The sequence below is a fragment of the Epinephelus moara genome, chromosome 17 (genome assembly GCF_006386435.1).
Source record: "Epinephelus moara isolate mb chromosome 17, YSFRI_EMoa_1.0, whole genome shotgun sequence".
Taxonomy (NCBI): Eukaryota; Metazoa; Chordata; class Actinopteri; order Perciformes; family Serranidae; genus Epinephelus; species Epinephelus moara.
In genome coordinates, this window is record NC_065522.1 from 2922694 (window position 1) to 2945953 (window position 23260).

The window sequence follows — 23260 nt, forward strand, 5'->3', positions numbered from 1 at the left end:
ACATTTGACCACCAAATTCTATCAATTCACCCTTGACTCAAAGTGAATGTTTGTGCCAAATTTGAAGAAATTCCCTCAAGTTGTCCTTGAGATATCATGTTCACAAGAATGAGACAGATGCAGGGTCACAGTGACCTTGACCTTTGACTACAAAAATCTAAGCAGTCTGTTCTTCAGTCCAAGTGAAAGTTTGTGCCAAATTTGGAAAAATTCTCTCAAGGTATTTGAGATATCACGTTCACAAAATGAGACAGACGCAAGGTCACAGTGACCCTGACCTTTGACCACCAAATTCTAATTAGTTCATCCCTAAGTGCAAGTGGATGTTTGTGCCAAATCTGAAAAAATTCTCCTAAGGTATGTGAGGGAAATTCGGTGTTCTTGAGATTTCAGATTCACAAGAATCGGATGGATGGACAACCCAAAAGCATAATGCCTCCAGCCACGGTTCATGCTGGTGCAGAGGCATAATAATAAAATTTGCATATGTAAAGATGAAAATAAAATCATATTTCTAAAATTTCAATTTGATACAATGATTTCATTTTTATTTTGGCAGCACTGGACTTCCATACAAAGGATGTATATTGTATGCTATAACTGAACCAATATGGTTTTACACTAAGCAGTTCATAGTGCATCTCTAGAAACCATGCAACATGACTTATACAGACAAAATTACAAGACAGAATAGTGGACAATATACATTCATAACTGTCCCAGAAATGCATCAGCAAAGTATTCATCAAATCAAAACGTTGCAGGAGGTAACTGTTTACAATAAATCCATAAACCCCACATCTCATTTATGATGACTTTTAGAGATACTTCTAAATGTACTGAGGGGCAGATATGACATAAACAAAAGGAGATTCCTAAGCTGGGGACAAAATCACTCAAATTAAAACTGAAGAGAACAGAATGAAAATGCATACAGAGTATGAATAAACAAAAATCCAAAGCTGACAAGTAAAGAAAAGCAGACTGTGTGCATTGCTTGAGTTCAGGACACATGGCAGCAGCTTGGCCATTCATGTCAGCTGTGTATGGTGACTTATTATCTTATCAAACCAACAGAAACTGAGGGAACTGTAAAATGAACCAAATGACTCTTCACTGACACCATGCAGTGCTGCGCAAGTGAAAGACATAAATGGTGGAGGGAAAGAAAAAATAAATGGGACTGTATAGTGAATCTGTGGAGAATCAAAGGAGCGTGTGTATACCTCAGTAGTCCTATTGACCATCATCTGAAGCAGGAGGAATGAGGGAGGGAAAGATCATTTCAGTTAGGCTTGTTTAACACATTATTGCAATGGCAAGCGACGTGGCTGGTATGGGTCGCTTCCCTTTGGTGCACTTTCTCAGATGTAATAGAAAATAATAAAACTTTGTAATCCATTGTAAAAGGGCAATGTCAAATTACCCTCCCCCACAGTATGTATTCTTACATCAAAAAAGTGCGTATTCAGTCTCTGAATGAATGACCTGCTCACTAATTGCTGATTTCAGGCTTTGTATCTGCCAAACTGGCTCCTGCTGTCCCTAGAATATCACTAAAGAGAGTCTATTTAAAGGTCCAGTGTATAGGATTCAGGGGGATAAGCTGGCAGAAATCGAATATAATATAATAAGTATGTTTTCTTAAGTGTAGAAGCACCTGAAAATGACAATCTTTGTGTTTTCGTTACCTTACAATAAGCTGTTTATTTGTACATATGGAGTGGGTCCTCTTCTGTGGATGTCACCATTGCACTGCCATGTTTCTTTTTTCGTGTTTTCACAGTTTCGCATTTTTGTGTAGGCCACCACAGCCCCTCCTCAATGAGAGCGCTGGAAAAACACTGATTTATACTGGTTAAGGTCACCGGGTCTGTTTGTTCTGGAGAGGAAGAGACCTTGGTGGATAATTCGGCTCCCAGTTAAAACCGCCTGAATGTCTAGATCTTACGTTATCAGAGAAAAAAGGTGAGCACACATAAGCAGGTGTTAGATTAGCAGCCTGTCTCTAACATGCCAAACAGCGTTCCTGAATATAAAATTATCCGGATCTTCCATTGTCATGTTTTTCGCTTCTTCTTCTGTTGCACATCTAATACTATTTGACCTCCGGGTCAAAGCCCGGGATGAAAACTTTGGAGCATGCACAGAGAGCCCAGGCCAGTTTGGGTTTGACTGACTGTATACATGCAGGAGGGATTCGACTCCCAACCACATTATCTGGGTGTGTAAGTCTGACTTCAAGAAATTTGATTTTGTACGATTTCGGTCGGACTAACATGTTAATATGTATTTTAGAAGTACAATTTAAATCAGTCTGTTGTGACTAAAGTATCATGATAATATTGTATCCTGACTTAAAGAGGCAACAGATAGGATTCCTTTTTTTTTTTAGCTTGGTGCCACCTAGAGTAAGTGGTGTTGCGTCGCACTGTCGCAACGACCAAATTGACCGTGGGGATCAGAGATAATGAATAATAATATATCTATTAGACTCTCTAAATTAAATAAAATGTAGGCTGTAAAGCCACCAGTATACCTCTATGTATATGTAGAATGAGAGGGTGTGTGGACACTCTACTGAATAAATGAGTAAAGAAACCGAGCAACAATTATCAGATTTATCTGAAGAACAAACAAATAGTAATGCAAATAATTATATCAGAATGCACAGTACCAGTACAAACAACTCACAATAAATTATACCAATATGTACATTATCAGTACAAACAACAGTAGACACAGTGGAATTATACCAATGTGCACATGTAAACAGTCCCGATTCTAGAATAAACGGTAACGTTACTGTATGGAAACGATGCGGCCGGTTGGAGCTCAAATTGAATGGGAAACAAAGCTCAGTGTTCACTTAGCTGGGCGTAACTTAGCTGGGCGATGTCCGTCAATAGCTGCCTCTGTGAAAAGAGAACAGAAGGAAGGGAGGGGGGTATCACTGTCCGAGGGCTGCCGTAGAATGGCAACGAGAATGTCAGCTGACCAACACTCGCTACCCGGTCCCTGGTTGCGATTTGCGATACTGGCCAGCTAGGAATTAACTAGCAGCCAGTACAGTACAGTCCTCTCTCATCTAGCTAACATTTAGCCGTGTTACTCACTGATCCATTAGAAAGAAAGCTAGTTGAACATCTGTTTAGAAGCCTCTTTGGTCACGGAGCTCCCTCCATCTCTTGAACGCCTGACTGAGGTTTACTCTTGTTTTTCCTCTTCTTTTATCACTCTCCTTTTTGCTCTTCTTTGCCTCCTCAGACAGAGGAGCTTGTTTTCTTTTGCTAGGCCGTTTTTCACTTGTCTCCAAACTTTGTCCGTCTGCCATTGTGCTCGTGACTCAACTATTTCATGCCCAACTCCTCATAAGGACCCTCCAGTCCCTGATTGGCTGACCGATCAGTTTGGCAATACACAACACGTTTCCTGCCGTAAAGCAGATTTTTTCCGCGAAATTTCGGCACCGGTGGCAGAAGTTTATTGCAAAGCCACTAAGTAACCTATGTAAACGCTGATAGTCTGATTTTACTGTGGCCACTACCCTGTGCAACCCACATTATTTTCATAATGATATATTTAGGAAAAGATGCTATCTGTTGCCTCTTTAAGTATTGTGATAATATTGTATTATGAATTAAGTGTGGTGATAATGTCATATTGTTGGGCCTCTGGTGATTCCCAACCTTGGAAGTTAGAGCCAATAGCCCTGAGATTCACCTGCCAACAATGTTATTGAGAAGTGTTTCAGTGGAGCTATAGCGTCTAACAGTGCTAATTATTGTGGAATCCAACATTATCTAGGTGTGTTAGTCAGACTTTGAGAAATTCGATTTACTATGATTTCAGGCACTAACATTTTGACTTGTACGTTAAATATCAAGTTTTAGTCAGACTAACACAATAAATCAATTTTCTCTGATGTCATATAAACGTACTGAGTCTTTTGGGCAGCAGGGCATAATGTGGCGGACCTGCAAGTTGTAATTCCAGAGTTAAATTGGCTTCAAGGCCCGATGGTGTTCCTGAGGGATGTGGCAAACTTGCCACTCAAACACAGGAAATGACACGGATGCTTTATGTTCCATTTTTTATTGGGGGAGGGGTAATGTTAAGTGCATCGTTGAGTTGATTTCCTATCCAAAAAATCCTGGATAGAAAAATGGTGAAAAACAGTTTAACAGCCTGTCTCCACAACTCCATACTATACATACATACATATAGCTCACAGTCATTTTACATGTTTTTAGCAAGTATTTCTAACATGTATAATGTGTTAAGGCTAAAATATCTGATTTGACTTAACTCAGACTGTGGGTTTATTTAACAGAGCTTTAAAGAGAACACCCTGACAGCTGCTTGCTTCATTAAGACTCCTGCTTTAGTGAACTAAGATGCAGCAGACCATTTCAGAGAGCTGTCACTAGACTGTTTTTCCCAGGTATCTGAATGGCTCTGTGGCCTGTGTTTGACAGCAATATGTGTTTTATGTGTACATGTGTTTGACAGTGACTGTACATGGTGCTGTTAATAGACCTTCTCCGTCTGGGCCTTTCTCATGAGTCATATTGAGCAGGACTGCATCCCAACAGCTGAACCACATATGGCATTATAGTGAATTCATGCATATATGAGTTGCTTCCACAGTGTTTTGTTACGTAACAACATAATTGGCACCTTATTAAAATATACTGTCATTAGACTGATAAACAGCTGGGTAGTGCTGAAAATCATCTTCACTCTAGCCACGTCACTTAAAGCCAGTATCCGGTATCAGAGGAACAGTCAGAACTAAAAATTAGTTTTCCTACATCAACAGGTAGCTGTGCATTCCCACCAGTACCAGACTGACACTCCCAACCCTTGCAGATAGTCAAAAGGCAATCTTAAGTACAACCTCCACCCCCCATTAGTTGGCATGCAGTCTTGATTATCACCACCATACAACCTGCAGACAGTCGCACACTCCATGCAGTGGACAGTGCTACACTGAGACACCGGTGCAGCGAGGGAGGAGGGGGTGATGGGGGAAGTGTGTGAGAGGAAGCATTTAAAGAGAGGAAGGAAAAAGAGGGAGAGACCCAGTTAGTGGCAGGACCAGGAGTGACGTGGCAGGCACAGAGACATTGAATGAGAGAGAAGAAGAGAGAAAGACAGAGATGCATCGACAGACAGGTGGACACACAAACCCACTATACACACGTATACAGCTTCATGACAAAAGTACATCACAAGTTAGTGGTCTTATGCCAGGCACTAAATGAGAGTAATCATACATTTGGCAGACCCTGTTTATACCTGCTGTGATTGTTATCTGGATATTTGATCTGGATAAGGGGAATATTTTAATAACTGAACCCACAACACTGTAAAACAATGACATCCAATCTGCCAGACCACCTCCAAAGTAAACAGAACCAATCTGGTCTCACCCCAAAGTTACTGAAAACCAGTGTTTGGTCAGTGACCTCCAGCATCAGACACCCACAAAAAAAGCCGTCCTTTTATGTCAGCATGATATGCAGCTGGTTGCCATTATTGTTTAACGGCGCTATGGCAGGACAATAACGAAAGCTAAGGTGGCGGAAGTCTGAGTAAGGTGGGCAGGAGAAGTGGTGGATGGGTCCAGCATCCATCGACTTTTTCCTGGGAGGCTGGTGTTTGCTTTCCGCAAGGTTGCAAAACCTGTGGCTACCCTAACTGGGCCCTTGCCAGAACCTCAAAAGACCCAGAGTAGACAGAAAAGAAGAGATGAAAAATAAAAAAGTAATTCCATATGTTGCAGAAGTATCTGAAAAACTGAGGAGGATCTTCACATCCCTGTGCACATCAAACCCAGTAACACACTGAGGCAGAGGCTTTTCCACCAAAGGATAAAACACCCAGGCAGAAGCAGAGTAATGTAGTGTATGCAGTTCAATGCAGCCAGGATTGCATAAATTTGTACATTGGGGAAACAAAACAACCACTCCACAAGCGCATGGCACAGCAAAGATGAGCCAGCTCCTCAGGTCAAGACTTAGCTGTTCACATCTAAAGGAGAAGAACATTCTTCCGAGGACAGCAAGGTACACATATTGGCCAGAGAGACCAATGGTTTGAAAGTGGTGTGAAAGAAGCCATCTATGTGAAACAAAGGAGGTGGCCTACGACACCACTTATCACCCACCTACAATCAATTTTATTTATGAAGCCCAATATCACAAATCACAATTTGCCTCACAGGGCTTTACAGCATACGACATCCCTCTGTCCTTTGGACCCTCACAGCGGATAAGGAAAAACTCCCCTAAAAAAAACCTTTAACGGGGAAAAAACCTACTCCACCTACTCGCCTACTTTGTGTAATGAGCTAGAAAATCCAGCCCCTGAGTTTGTAAAGATGGGATGTAATGAGAACAGTGTGAACAGATTGTTGATTATCAAGAAAGCTTATCCAGACACAGATCACATTTTAATATCAGATTTAAACAAGGTCTTTCCATCCAAAGAATCTTACAGGACCCCGATGTTAATATGCTTAAACTGACATTTAAAAGTAAGCTAGAGTGGTTTTTAATGCTTTACCTTCTGCAGTTTGTACCTCAAATATCACCAGATCCTACTTAGCCAAATCCACTACAGCCTCATACAATATATAGACTTCAGTACACCACATATAAACTACAGTATGGACACAGTGGCACAAACAAATAGCACCACATTAGCTTCACATCCACACATTCCAACCCCCCAACTCAAATTGTGCTGTGGTCATACCTTCGACTGGACATCAGCATTGTGGTCATTCTGGAGTAGCAGGGCGGCTGACTTGGTGTCGTCCTTGCGGGCAGCGATATGCAAGGCAGGCAGGCGGACCTTGCCTTTAGTATCATTCTCCAGTAGGATAGAAACCACCTGGTTGTGGCCCTGCTGGAGGGCGATGGCCAGCGGAGTGAAGCCATCCTAGATGAAAGAAGAACATGAGTTTCAGAGGATTAGCTACATCTCGTTTTCAAGAATTTGTATTTGTGAATGTTCAGTAAAGTCTACCTCAAAACTTCTGAGTTGTTTGGATGACAGACATTTCATGAGTGCTGTTGCAGTAAATTCTTAAACAGTTGGTATTTAAGTAACAGCCACTAGGGTTGCAGCGATATACTGGTTTCAAGGTGTACTGTGATATAAAAGTTGACGGTTGTGTACATTTGCTTATCAGTGATATTGAAAAAAAATGCAACTGGACACTACATCTCTCCTTTATTTTAGTTATTCTCTAAGGGGAGACCATTTACACATACTTCCATTAACAAAATGGCTTTAAGTTTTAATTATAGCAATAAAACATTTGTTCAACCACCAGTAACCCTTTTGTTTTCATTCCTTAAAGGGTCATTTTGACTGCTAATAACATAAATTCTGTAATATTGTGATACTGTGAAACCACAATATTTTTCTGAGATGGTTATTGTACCGTGAAAATCTCGTCATTTCAACCATAATGGCCATATCTCAAATAACAAGAACAAACTCAAGACCATCTTGCAATGGCATCACTCCAGCCGTGATACAGCAATCAGCGAATGACAATGAATGTGGGCCAGGGGCGTAAATTAGGAATGCCACTGACCCCTTCCCTACTTCCTACCCAACTTCTGTCGACCCCCTTGCTCGGACCATACCCATCTCTTAAACTCAACATTTATTTTTATTTCAACACTTTAAGAAAGTTTCATGGCTGTATTTTGCAAGGTGATGACACCGTTACAGTGACAAAATCTGTCCACAGACAGAAAGTCAGATAGAAACACCTGGCAAACAACTCTGTGGTAGTCCCTGTGACAATAGGTGTCCCTGGGACCATATCTCACCATGATGACCCATAGGCCCCCATTAAACTGCCTCTTCAAGGTGGGAATTCCATGCTGTTATGCTGCCTCACTGTTCTGTATAAAAGGTACAATCATGGAATGGGGGGACAGAGTTGTCTCACCTTTAAGTCAGCAGCAGAGGTAGTAACTGTGCTGAAATGAAGTCTGTATGAACGGGACAGCCAGCAGGACAGGATCATAGACAGCATGGCTGTAACGTTTTGACGACATGTTATGTGTGCGACCCATCGCGGGAGACTGAAAAAGTAGCCGTTAGCAGTTAGCAGCTAAAAGTTTGCAAACTGGGAGAGTAATGACGTCCACAAGCTCCTTACCATCTGAGCAGACGCCCAGATCAGCCGCCATATAATAGGGATGGTAAATGATTATTGTTGTCATGTTAATGCCTTTGCTCATGTTTTAAAAGTGCTGCAGACACATATGTTAGAGGCAGACGCTGTTGTAAAAATGCGAAGACTGCGTGAAGAAGGGACTTTGTTGCAGCTCTATAGACCCTTTTACTGATAGTAAACAGTGTGGCATTTTTTTGGTGGGTGAAGCTTAGCTGGAGGCATGATAGTTCTCCACAGACATTAGCTAGTGATAACTAGCAAGTTCTGTTGGCTCGTCTTAGACAATGGAGATAGATGATGCGAGTGGTCCATTCAGAAATACTCATTCTTAGTGCCGGAGTGCACTCTGGCACAAACTGGACCATTTGTAAATTCAGGGTGCTGTCGGAATGTACCGTTCAGTTATCCAGAGCACTGCACTCTCGGGATAGCAGAGCGCACTCTAGGCACTCTGTCTGGGTAGAGCAGGGCTCTCATTTTAGTGTAGAGCATCAGACTGAATTTACGAACGCACTGTCAGATCACTCACTCTCCAGGACGATGAGTGTTATTTGAAAAAGTAAACACTAACCAACAACACCAGACTGGCTGACCCGTATGCTCTCACTCAGTGGATGGATGATTTGACAGGATTCCTGAAGGTGGGATGGCGGGCTTTGAGGTTGAATACGATGTAAATTTTGCAAAGAGGATGACACTTGAACGGTTTCCTCCAGTTTGTTTTGCTCTCAAAGCTAATGTTAGCCAATGTGCTAAAAGGTTAGCGTTCACGGGAAATCCAATATTCCTCTTCATACCTCACCAATTTCTGATTAGGTGGACATGATGACCCTTAATAATGATGTAATAATGTTATTCATCCCCACAACAGTTAATAATTTTTTCCTAACCTGATATGAAGAGTGCACTGCACAAGCAAACATTTTCAATGACCGCTTCCGTCCATTCCTTTCATCTTATCGCATTTAACCATAGCTGACTTTGTTTTTGTAAGGTTGGCGGCTGGTATGTGATAAAATTTAAGTTTTGAGCCATGACTCCTTTGATTCTGGTTCCCAATAACACAACAAGACGACATTTTATGACTCCTATGTAACCTACAGCCCTGTGGTGGCGTCATGTTTTATCTCCAGCTAATAAAATGACATCATCGTGATGTTGACACTACAAGGGTCTATGGCATGATCAAAAGGTGAAAGCAATACAAGTTGTCGCAATGTTGTCATGGCTGATAATAAAGCCACCAACAAAGGCTGGGTAAAAAACAATAATAAGTGATGGAATTACCTGTACTATAACAGTGATATGGTAAATTTAGAATAATGTCCAATTCCACATCCCTGATTCCATCAGTACAACAACACAGTCATTTTGGCTGCTTTTACACTACCATGTCTTAATGCCCAATTTCGATTTGTTGCCTATATCCGATTTTTCCTGACTGCTGTTTACATGTTCTATTCACCTTATTTTTCACGGAGACACGGAGGCAAAACAGAACACAGCCAGTTTCTGTTTTTTTGTGCGACACTTCCGGTCCAGCACTCTTGACCACTGTGTAAATGTCCCACGGTATTTGCTACAGTGACATTACTGCGCGCATGGAAATATTTACATTACTCAAAGCAATTTTAAGGACTAACTTTAAATATTTGAAGTTAATCGTTAAAGAATAAATAACCTGGAAAGCTGGCGCTGCTCCACATAATTTAAAAGGTAACTTACACAGAGCGGTGGAAATGTCCGTGCGGCTGGATGATTGATAGGTACATGCTGATTTGGGTGCTATCAGAGCCGATCCGCGCATCACTATGGCTTAATAATCAACTCAGTCAATAAAAACAACCCGTCCTGTGTTAGGAGTGTATGTCGCTGACAGAAAGAAAGAAAGAAAAGGGAAAAAAAGATAGAAAAGCAGCGTACACCTCACATATTTATTTCTCACAGTTGCGCACACGTTTGGCTGGCATGCAGAAGCACCGTCTGTGTGTCGAGGGTGCGAGCCGCAGCTTCAGCTGCTCAGGTAGAGAGGCTGTGTAGCGCGGTGTGTTTTTTCGCGGATTCGGTTCTGCAGGTTCTCTGCTGGTACACTGGAGACGGGGATCAAGCAGTTTGTCTCACTCGGGATAGATTGTGCTTTTTTTGGTTCATAGTTTTTGATTAACGTGCGATTTATTCGGCTTTCCTTCCTTTCCCTCGCTCATGAGCACATCATCAAAATGCACTGTCATCCCATTATTCATGACGTACGACGTGGATTGCCAGGAAATATCCGATCTGTCTGTTTAGATTACAGACCTATTGGCAGATATCTGATTCATATCCGATATATTTCCACATATGAAGGAGGCCTGAATCTGATCTGACAATATCCGATATCATGCGTTTTTTTTCCTATTTACACATTCATGTTACAGATCCAATCTGTGCCACTTGAGAGGAAAAAATCAGAATTGGGTCACTTGAACCATGTAGTGTAAAGTAGGCTTTTATATCCACCATTCTACTGCTCACACTTCATCTTTTTAACAGTAAATACTGTTTTCATTCGCTTATTCCCATATGCTTTTAGGTGGCTGCCATTCCTGCATAATTTTCACACTGGACATCAACCAGGACAGGGAGGTACTATGCTGTTTGATGTTTTCAATAGGAAATCTCTGTGCAGGAAGTTTCAATTAGGTTAATGATGAACATGGTAGCAGTGGAGCTCTAGGAAGGTTAGTGTTACAAGAGAATTGCGAAGGACTGACCAGTCACGGCTTCCCTCCCACGTCACTGTTTACATCACACGCTGAGCTACACGTTTTGTTACTTGCTCACGCCCCCTATTGCCCCGAAAAAGGCACATTCTGTATAAACAAAAGTAGGCAGGCGGCATTTTGCCGCACTCCCCGATTTTGTTTTTATTTGCGCAATTCCTGTTTAAAAAGGGCTTTTGACTTTCCTGCTGTTTTATTATCTATGAAAGATAATTAAAGAATAAACATTAACAACTGATGAAGTGTATTTACCTTTCAACATTTTGATCAAATTCTAAAAAGCCTATACATTTTTTGATGGTCTGCCAGCACACTGCAGTCCAAGGTAGTCATCTTAAACACACACTCCTCTCACCTCAGTAGCAGTGCTCTGGTTGCCTCCGTTCTCGAGCAGGTATCGAACCACATCCATGTGATTCTCCTGGGCGGCCATGTATAGAGGAGTGAATCCATTCTACAGCATGAAGACAAATACAAGGGGTTACCAATATACTACAGGTCATCAGCATCTACTGTATTTACAGAGCACATCCCAAAACAAAATCATAGCTGTCTAACATGATATTGATGATGAATAATACAGGAAGTGCTATTGGCATTGACTCTATAAAGGGATGGCAGCATCAAAAGATCTCAGTAGCAGTAGAAGTGTAGAGGCTCACCTGAGACTGTGCATTGATGTCAGCTCCTCGTTTGACCAGGATCTTCACTACTTCAGCCTGACCAGCTAAAGAAGATATATGAAGTGCTGTATTTCCTTTCTGTATGAAAAGAAAACATAAATAGACAATGACAATAAGCATTTCCTTATAAAAATAATGATTTGCAACACAAGGTGCCACACTTCATACTGGTATATCTTTATGACCTAACCTTATTACCACCGATGAGGAGGCTATATTTTCAGTTCGACTGGTAGATTTATCTAGTAGTCTGAAGGATTATGAAAAGACTACTGGCCTGATTTACATGAAACTTGGTATAATGGTGTAGCATTGGCCAAGGAAGAACCCTTTATAGTTTTGAGAAGATCAGAATCACAGAGTGGATACACAAATTATTTTTCACCTTTGTCTACATTGTCAGATAGGGCATTTGGGTATTAGGGGCAGAATAAATGCCAAATATCATTAAAGCCAGTACATGGTAGTTATGTCAAGTAGTTACAAAAGAGCTGTTGTAGAAATATGATGAATCCATATCACAATTCACATTCACAGGTATCAGTAATCCTCTGGGGTAGCTTTTACATGTAGCTGCTTAAAGTTCATACAGAAAGCAGTCCTTCTAGAGCACTCAGTGGTTTCATGGGAGAACCATTACAACTATAACAACACCTTTTCCCCTCCAACTAAGGTGTGGCTATGGAATCATAAATGCACACATATCAGGCAACTTGTTCAATAACAATAACACATTCCATAACAACTACACCAGATATATCAAAGAAAAATGTTCGAATTTAACGCTTCATGAGGAGCAAGCAATGATACTGACCATGAAGTTTGTACTTCAACCATGTGTCATTCTGATCTTCTATACCCTTTGTTACCCCCCATGGGGGGTAACAAAGGGTCCAGGTCTTTACAGGTCTTTACATGTTAACTTCAGTACTTAACTACTGAGTCATTTACAGAACTGAAAAATGATTTGGGTTGAGATCTTGTGACCAGGATAACCATAACATATGATATGATCATTTTCATACTCATCAAACCATTTAGTGAAATTTTGTACCTTGTACAGAAGCATCTACTTTTCTTTCTCCACTCATTATTTCCCTTTCATTTGTCACCCATATGTAACTTTTTGAGTGATATATACATATATATATTTATATATATATATATATATATATATATATATATATATACATATAATAAAAATACTCCAACCTATAAACAGCTCTGCTGTTTGGCAAATGTTGTGTAGCATGTAGTTGTATTTGGGAGTGACGCCAACATGATTCTGGGTATCTGCTCAGTAATGAGCCTGGACCTTCTCTAATTGCAGGAGTTGGAATGCTCACCATTGCTTAAGCATCATATCACTATGCTTACTACTCTACTATCCATATCAGTTTCCTTTAGTGCCCCACTATCTCATCAACTGTATTTCTAGACACTTAATTCTCTGTAGAAGCTTGTTTTTCTCAATGAATGATATGAATCCTAAACTTAGAATCAATATGTCTTCTTTCCATAAAATTATTTACAAATATTAAATTGTATGTTACACCTTTTCTCTTCATTAGTGCTCACTTTTTTATTTAATTATTTTGTGGCCAAGAAAATATATTTTTTATAGCTTAGAATAGCACAAACATTCCCATATGGAAGTCGATTTCTGCCAGTGTGATGAAGAAAAAGATCCTGAAAGTCATAACATTGAGAAAATTTCTTGAAACAAGAGATGTTAACATTTTCAGCAAGCTGAGGTTCTAAGTCATTATTTTAGAAAACTTCTTTCAAATACTAACTCAGTATTTTTGAGAAATTTTCTCACTATTTTGAGATAAATTCTGAAAGGTTCTCATTATTATTATTACTATTCTAATTATGAGATCTTTTTTTATCACCCTGTAAATCCCAATCCATGCATGACACAATATTTAAATGTAAAGTCTACACAAATGCACCGGATTGTCAAAATGGCATAAAAACTTTCTGTTCACTTTAAACAAAACTCATCCTTTGTGGGCTTGACATCATTTTTTATGTTAGGTCAACAATTTTTGAGTTTTGAGTTCATTTGACCAAAATTTATAAAGCCGATTTTACCTAATTAGTTTAAGGCCAATAAACAACACTATCATTGTGCAGTTAACATATTGTAGCGTGTTGGGGCTAAATGGGTTGAGCTTCCCAGCATGCTGTAAAACAATGTGTTTAAGGCAATAAGCAGAAGAAAACTGTGATTAAATGTGTTCTAAATCACTCATTACCCATTATGCAGTGACTAATGTTATGTATTTAACAATGGTTCAAATGGTTTACAGTTAGTGTTGTGTAAAAGACATTTTGCACCATGAGTTAAGTCATATACACAGTTAGTGACCTCCCACCTGTGTGGACATTAGAGTGTCTAACATAAAGCTGTGCTGAGGTGAAATTAAGAGCTCATCTTAGTTCAGAATTTATCTCCTTGCCTTATTCTAGCAATTGAGAAACTTTGCCACGATATGTTTTTATAATAAAATGAAATTAAAAAAAACATTGAACATGTGTATGAAATGTTTTTATGTTTATGTGACATAAAACACACATAAAACAAACAAGAACAAAAAAAAGATGTTAAACTGACAAAGTACCTGTCAGACAAGGGTCATGTGACACATTTATTTTGTGCCTGATGAACTCAAACTGTTATGTTTCTGTATTGTACTAAAAGTGCAATATGTTTCCTAAAAAAAAATGAAATGGGCTTACATATCTTTTTAATTTTGAACAACTTACTTGCTTGTTAATTGGAATTAATTGTTAACTAGGACTGCAGTCATCATAAATAAATCTGGATAAGACCATGAGCTAAATCCTTAAAATGTAAAAACAATGACCACACAAAACAACTACTGCTCCCAGAGCTACACACACTGTGTCTGTCCAAACCATTGTAGTAGTCTCAGTAATTACTTTCACTACATGATTTGGTATGGACATATCATGAGGTAATTCTATGTCCTGAAATTTCTAATCCTGAGTTTGAAGAGGTAATTTGTACATAATGGGGGAAAAAAGAAAAAAAAAGTTGAATTTGTTTTCCTGTCAAATGCTTCAAATGTCATATTGGCCAAATTTAAATTTTCAAATTTAAATGCATAATTTAATCAGATTTGCATCAAACTTAACTTGTTGTTAATTTGCATGTTGACCAATAACAAACCATTTTGACAGTGCTGATCAATGAATGAATGAATGAAGAGCTGGAGTTTCCAAAACAGAGGAAACTACAATAGCTTATCAGCTGTGTGGGACCACCTGCTTTTATATAGCTCTACTATGCTAAAATATTAACAACTAAGTAAGTATTGTTTGCAGTTATGTATGAGATACTGTATCTATAACTTGAATAAAGTGTGTTAACATAATGTTTGGTTAGTGACCAAACTACAGGCATTCCTAAATGACAGTTAGAAAGGCAGCTAGCTTCAACAGCTACTGGCTGTGTTCACAATCAATCCCTCAATCACACTAGTCCCAGTATATAATGTACACTCAATAGTTTAACCTATAGTTCGCAGTAAATCAAGATTTCAGACATGAATTACCATGATTTTGGGACATGACTGACAGGTGTCACACAGCCTTATTTTGCATTTATCACGTGATGCATTGCTTTGTGGGATTGTTAGCAGAAAGTAGTGCACAAAATTTTTGGTGGTTTACTACCAGTGGCCTCCCTCAAATCATATTCTTGTGATTTCATGTGATAAATAAATTGATTGATTGACATGCTGCGGATGCTACTACTTTCATTCCTTTGTTGGAATATTTGAGGTACTATATAGTGAATGAAATTCACACTTGGAATTTAGACACAAATAATATGGCAGAGGGTAAATATGGTGCACTAAGTCATATTTAGCACATTTGATCACACAGCAGTTAGTCAAAAACTAAGGAAAACAATACCCAAAGTTTGTAATGATAATGTCCACGCAACATGAAATTTAAACATTGTTAGACATTTAAAATATCCTCAACCTGATGTCCAACCATTACAACCAAAATTTAATGTCTGTCTGACGTCAGAATCCAACATCTATCTGACGTTATCTGGTGCCAGCTACCTAGTCTACAAGTTGCTGGGTAACCCACCTGCTTTGCAATTCTACTATGTCACTAATTTAGTAGCAGCACCTATTTTGCGAGGACATATGGATGAATCTGAAGTGAGATGCTGAGATAACCTACCTTTGTGGCTGAATCTACTGCAGCACCTCTGTCCAACAGCTCCTGGACCAGGTCCACATGGCCCTCCTTGGCTGCCAGGTGCAGTGCATTAAGACCATTCTGGAAAAAGATAAGAGAGGAAAGGTCAGGCCAAAGTCCAACAACCCAGCATCAACAAAGAATTAAGACAGGTCAAAATGGAAAGAGAAGGGATTACTTCCTCTGCCAGGTCCAGAACTAACTGATCCGGCCTTTCTTCCTCAGTTTCCATCTTTTGAACATGTGACTGGAATATCAAAGCTAGCAATCAAAGCTGGGTCAGATGTTGTGCCATGTTATGCTAGTGTGGATCAAAGCCAGTCCTGGGTATAAAGATATAAATAGTTGTGTCTGAGTGTGTCTGTGTGTGTGTTCAGGACAAGCTTGCATTTTTTTTATTCTATGTTGTAGTGTTGATCCTTTCCACTCAATAACATATCTTTGGTATTGATTGGTGATGGCTGAGACAATAAATAAATATGGGAAATGGGGAAATCATTCTAAAATACCAAATTAACCAGCAACACATTTCAAAGGGCTTATCAAAGCTTGTTATTTCATTAAGGATTTGTTATATTTCAAATGATAGATAATGCTGACAAATTAATTTTCCTTAACTTGTAATAAATGATAGTTCAGAGTAGTTATGTTTACAGTTTCAAGTTATACATCTCTCGTGACCGCTATTAATATCTGTATTAGGCTCTTTAATGTCATATGCTGCTTGGCTGGCAGAGAGGAGGTGGGACGGGCTTGTTGAACAGAGATTACACAATACACCAAGTGAGAGAATAAGCTTAAAATGTAAACATTAACAACATTTTAGAGACTAGAACACATACAGCTGACAGTACCATCATATTTGTTTATAGGAGTCTAGTTTTTGTGCACCCGATATTGTAAGCTAAAATTTTTAATCTCCTTTTAGCTCTGTTTTGGTCTCAACCAACTCCAAAGATTATCCAACTCCCTAATTTTGTTGATAACTTTGTATGTCTGGCATAAGGTTCTGAGCAGGCAAAGTTATTGGAGCTATTTTGCTTGAAACAGCTTTCTGCATCAGCTAAAAACAAGGTTATTAAGAATGTTGTTTGTAAGCTGTAAAGACCAAAACCGTTTCCAACACTGCATAGGGTAGCAACCTGCTACAGTTGCTCTTCCTCGTCTTTTCTTACCTTTTATTACCTTTTTCCCTTATTTATGTACTTTTTAATAGTTGTCCCATAGCACAGTGTGGTAACGTTTGTTTTGGCAGTAGGCTATGTGGCTTTATACATTCTTTTTCATTTTTATCACACTTTTTGAGAATTTCCTCTGGAGTAAATGTTCTATTGAATTGAATTAAATTGAATTGAATTGAATTGAATTGAGTTGAATCAAAATGAATTGAATTGAACTGAATTGAGTTGAACAATGAGCTAAATGAGGCTAAAGGGCTCTTAAATGCTGGGAGGAACAAGGGACTATGCTGGCAGATGGCAGTAATTTTCTGTTTTTACTTTGAGCAACACCTGTTTTATTTCACCCAACCTGACTCTCATTGTTCATATGAATATTACTGACCAAGAAAAAATTGCATAAATATCAAGGCTTGTGTGTTCCTCAAATAAACTGATGAGGTGATCCTCTTTTTCCTCCATCCAAAACTGCCATTTTGACCGCGGCTGGCCAGCTAGCTTGCTAATTCCACCATGCTTTTATGCTAACGTTAGCGTTTACAGAAAATGAGCTGAACAAAGTTATCCTTCATCTGATGATAGCAATGCTTTTTTCTATACTGTGACAAGAGCATTAGATGAAGCACTAAGATATTAAATTTTACTAATGTAGTGGTTGGCTAGTTAGCTAGCTGGCTTGCTAATCCCATCAATAAACACGAGACAGCCCTGTAGTCTTGTTATCATGCTACACTGGTTAAAGAGAAATGAGGAATACAGTAATACAGGACCGTCAGGATGTTGGTGCCTATTTATTTTGAAAGCGCAACGGCCAAAGGGAAGACACCAACACTAATGTCACTTACTCTGACCAATGGTGTAACTTGATCAATCAGTCAAGCACTCACTCACTCACTCACTCACTCACATGCTGCAGTCCAGCCAACATTGAGCTAAATGTGGCTAAATAAAGCACCACTAGCAACATCTGTTTTATTACCCACAACTGATCCATTGTTAGGGGACAGCAGAGCACAACCTAACATGTTTAAGTTTTTAATGTTATTGAAATGGTTTCAGATTAATCATCTTTTTTGTTTTATTCTACAACATGCACATCTCTCCTACAAATGAACAGTTGTTGTTTTTTTCTTTCTGGAACTTACCTTTCTTCTTCAACTGCACCAAGAAGTGACGGAAGTGAAATGTTACAACATACCCAATGGGTGGGGTTAATTGTAACTGGCAGGGGGTTAGTTGTAACATTTGCTGGGAAAGTCTGTTTAACACAAATAATTCAATATAATTCTATCCAGATACTATAGGTTGATACTGTTTATGGATCTATCTATGATAGATATCAAAACATCTGTACATCCCTCATCTAACCAATGCTTCATGAATAGAAAGATCAACACAAAGACAGCATATAGCACATGGTGTTTCTCAAAGTCAAGGAAGGATCCTTAAACAGCTGAATTTCATGGTGGCTACGTCACTGAATGCCTCCGGAGAACTGTTCTAATGCCAAGGATCCTTTGAATTCAACCAAAGACTGAGTCCTTCCTTCAAAGCGTTTTCAAGGATGCATGTGTGTATCCTCAGTGGGCATGAAGTACCCACACTTCTTTGCGCATGATTTGCAAGAGTTAAGGCCTCTTCAATGATGCATGGGCACTTGCTGCCTCTTCCAAAGTGTGTTCACTGAATGCTAGAAAGGAGTCTTGCCTAGCCTCTATAGGACCCAATTTGGAAAGATCTGTCCTACAGAGGAAGCATTCTTGACTTTGAGAAGCATCATCAGTATGCGTGGATATTCTGTAATTTCCTCTCTTTCATCCTTCAAGATTTATGGATAAATGGATGTAGATACACTATGTCTCCATCTGCATCAGGGGAAGAATACATATCCATACAGGTATCCATCCATCTGTTAGTCTATCATCCATATTTAATGGTTGGACCAATAGATATACATAGATTGGGTAACCCAGATCCACATGTCAAAATATTGAATGTATCAAATGTATGAATATAGACAAGACTGTGAAATTGTGTGTCAAGATACCTGATATATTAAGAATACAAAGTATATCTCATTTAATTAAGGACATTAGTTTAAACTGAACATAAGTTTGAAGTGCAAGAAAAGAGAAAATGAACTTGTAACATCACGTTACAACTAACCACATTGTGTGGAAATTTTATCTATAGAGTTTCATAGTTCAAAACAGTGTTATGTATTAGGCAAGAAGATAGTTATTAAGGTGATATATGGTTGGATTCGGTGACTTTCACATACACAGCTCAGTGATTGAAAAACAAATATGACAAAGAAATTTACTTATGTCAGCTGAAAACACTCTTTGTTACTGAACACTGCTGAAACATGTCCAATCTCTGTGAAATTTCAGGGGTCACTGTTTGGCAGTATTGGGGTCAACTGGCCAGAGCACGAAAGAATCGACCCTATGTAATCACTTAAAAAGTCTGTGTTACAATTTACTCCGCTTTAGGAGGTTCTCTACACTCCCCTGATATAAATAATATTCATTAGGGAACCTTCAATAGTAGAATGAAAAAGAAAATGGCATTTTGAAGCAGTTAAGCAGCAGAACAAAGCATCACTCCATTAATAGCCTTCGGTTTTCAGTCACATCTTAAATGCAGGTAAATGTAGGGTTGTTCCCTAGTCTGCCACTCTCCTCCTCTAAATGACCCAGCACTAATTCAATAACCCTTTCAGCAGCATGAACTTATTCTGCAGTATAAAAAGAGCCACTGGGTCGATAAGTAATTTTCTCTATGACTGCCAAACTAACCATCATCACACAGCCTCCTATGGCTGATGGTCCCACTGGACTCCTTAGGTCCCCACATAGGCTCCCTGTGGGATACCAAGACAGTGAATGCTCATCATAGAATCATCTGACTACAGTATGCTTCAGTTTTCCCTGCCAAGAGGTATTCCACAGCTGGCAGGAGGTATCTGTTCACTAACGAGGCAGAAGATGTATTCCAGCTAAGGCCTGCTGTTTTTGTATCAGCTAACATGTCCATGCACCAGCCCGCCTCCTGCTGGCCTCATATCACCCTGCACACAGCGTGTTTGTACAAATGCTGTATCCATCCATCCATTTTCGTAACCGCTCATCCTCTTGAGGGTCGCGGGGGGGCTGGAGAATATCCCAGCTGACATAGGTGTGTTTACATTGACAAGGATATTCACAATTTATGAGGCTAATTGTGGTTTTGATCACATTAGGATAATGATGTTTGCAAGGAGCACAGAGAAATGTGGTTATTCATATCCATACAAACACTAGCATCCTAGTTCCTAGTTAACACAGTCTCTTTGTGCAGGTGCTGGGATGTTTGCAAAAATGGGCAACAGGAAATATTAAACACTACACTGGACAACGTTTCTGCTAATTTCTTCTTTGCTCCTATCGCCAACACTTGTCTGCTTTTAGCAATTCCATTGCCTCTCTCTCTCTCTCTCTCTCTCTCTCTCTCTCTCTCTCTCTCTCTCTCTCTCTCTCTCTCCCTCCCCCTCCCCCTCTCACCGCTACTCCTGAAAGGAGCTAGGACAGGGGAGAAGTACATGAAGATATGCAGCCTCTTCATTACCAAAATACAAAACTCTGTTTCTTCATTGCTCCAGAAGTGAGATATTTTTGTTACTACCATTGTTTATATTGATGTTACTTGTCACTTGGCTGAAGCAATGCCTGTGCAGGTATTCGGCAGCACACAGAAACCAGTATGTATGTCTATGTATTCAACAGTATCCTGCAGTACTGCAGGTGACATGTTCAGGTTTCTTATAAGCTGGCTAAGGGCTTATCCAAGTGTTTGAAAAAGGGATATGGTGTTGCAACATTCTCACTCCCAACTTGTCAAATTCCGCCGCTTTGTCAGAGATATTGGCACCAGCCACCTACACACAGTGGCACCATTTGTGGAGGTATAATATGCACTGGGCACATCAGTTTAAGAAGCAGTGGCCAACAACCCAACTCATCAAATACCGGCACTTAGTCAGTGGATGTCGGCATCAAAAACACAGTGGCAGCCTTCGCGGTAGTATGATATGCACCGGATGGCAGTTTGTCACAACATTGGCAAATCCCTTAATACAAATCAAGAAAGTCAGTGGTGGATGGGTAAAACAAACTCCATACTTTCACCTAGGAGTGCTTTGTTCATGTGAATTTTGAGCCAAACCATGATGTTTTTTTCTAAACCTAACCACGTGACTTTGTTGCCTAAACCTAAGGAAATAAACCCCAAAACAAAGTGTTTTATCTAAATTGTAAGCTTATCTAAAAAAAGACAATATGCATGTAACGAGCAGAAACTAAACATTTTCTATGAAAACAGAGGTGTATTTTGAAATGACACAATGTGTGTACAGGCGTAGATTTACACACTGTCCCTGAACATCCCAAACAGACGCAGGAGGGTACCTAGCATGTCATATTTAGACGCCTAGGTCCACTGACAAAGTGGTGATATTTGAGGAACTGGAATTAAAATGTGTTGGGTGTGTACATGACCAAACACAAAATCTGGGTCGTCATAAACACAATCATAACCCGGATCAATTCAGCACCTCAGGATTTACATCAAATGCCAATGCTCAGTGCTAACGCATAAAGTAGCATGCCATATATGTAGTGAGGCAGAAAGCAAGGGTGTGAAGACCTGGTTGATGGATGGGTGCAGTGTGCCTGACCATAACTGTATGTTTCAATGTTGTTGCTTAGCAGTGGAACTTGATAGCCATGTTCCAGACCTCTGAATCACCAAAAACGTTTCCGAATGGTGATTTTAAAAAAAATCTGATGCTGTCTCCTGGGAATGCCGTTTTCCCCGGTTGGAAAATCAGTTGTTCAATCAGAGGTATAATAGGCTGGACTCAAAAGTACTAGCTTGGTTATAGTACATTGATTAAAAATAGCAACCTCTGAATCCAAAAGATAAAGATAACATTGAGATAACTTAATAAAAAGTATGTAAGGAAAATGCCTGAAAACTGTGGGACAGCAGGGGAGAACATAACTTCTGACCCACATTCTGTGGTTTCTGTTCAGTTTTTCATCTCACAACAAGCTTCTGCCAGTCTATTTGAAGTGGAACCTGTCACTGCTCATCACCAGACAGCTACTGCAAAGATGAACAAGTTCCTGTTTCTTTTTTCCCCCAAAGGACAAGACAGTCAGAACGGGGGTTTGTTGAAAAAAGTTGCAATTTCAACTTCAACTATTCTTCCCATTTAGTCAGGGAAAGACTTTATAGTCACCCTGATACTGAATATCCATATGTACATACCATATGGCAAATGTACTACACATTCATCACTCACAATTTCTAAATAATGGACTCTCTGTGTGCAAAATCATGCACATTCTTTTCGTCTTTCATTAATATAGAATAGAATAGAATAGAAAGAACTTTATTTATCCCAAAGGGAAATTTGGAACATATTATTTATGAACAACCTTCAGTTTTGCCATCACTCCCAGGGGCCCTACTAATCTTTCTCCACCCCCTACCCCATACCCTCCATTCACCTTCAGGAGGCCGCCAACCCCTTTATCATTCTCCATGCCCTGTGTGCCCACGCCTCCATCCATCAAATCTGTTACCTCATTCTGTTAGCCTCTATGAACACAATCACTTAGGAGGAGATTCCTAATTGTCTGTTAGATATATTACAATAGCAGTTTTAAAGCAATGTAAATAATGTGATGTGGTGAAATCTAATTTAGCAGTGCTGGAGTTGTCTCCGGGGAATGAGGTGGTTATAATCAGGGTAAATACCAACTCATCAGTGCAGTTTGTTGTTGAGCTATAATTAGCATTATAACAGTGAAACACTGATAACCATTAGTCATTCAGGGGAAGTTCACAGTCTCTCTCACAAGATCTCCCAGGGAAATAGTTAAGATTATCAACAATTAGCATGGTGTCGAATATAGTTTCTGCTCAAAACTCAGTTGAGCTAAAAAAAAAAACTTTCCACAACATGGTATGTGGTCCTAATTACTTATCTGCTCCTTTGTAACATTATTAGAACTCCACTCCCTATACTGTCCTCCCTCACTGATCAAATGAATAAAAATAAAAATACTGTGTGGTTAAATTGCCCAGGCAAGTGGGCTGCTGGCCCATTGCAGTTGGCTTTTACATCTGTCAGCC

The 23260-nt window shown here is 39.5% G+C and overlaps 1 protein-coding gene across 1 annotated transcript in view; it reads right to left on the bottom strand.

The window, feature by feature from the left end:
• The window catches only part of ank2b (ankyrin 2b, neuronal), a 157526-nt gene that overhangs the window by 110451 nt on the left and 23815 nt on the right, over positions 1–23260 (bottom strand). Inside the window, exons 3-7 of the mRNA XM_050066933.1 lie at positions 15882–15980; positions 11631–11729; positions 11324–11422; positions 6763–6948; positions 1227–1250 (exon numbers count right to left, since the gene is read on the bottom strand). Of these exons, the coding sequence (XP_049922890.1) occupies positions 1227–1250; positions 6763–6948; positions 11324–11422; positions 11631–11729; positions 15882–15980 (507 nt within the window). The remainder of the gene's footprint in view (positions 1–1226; positions 1251–6762; positions 6949–11323; positions 11423–11630; positions 11730–15881; positions 15981–23260) is intronic.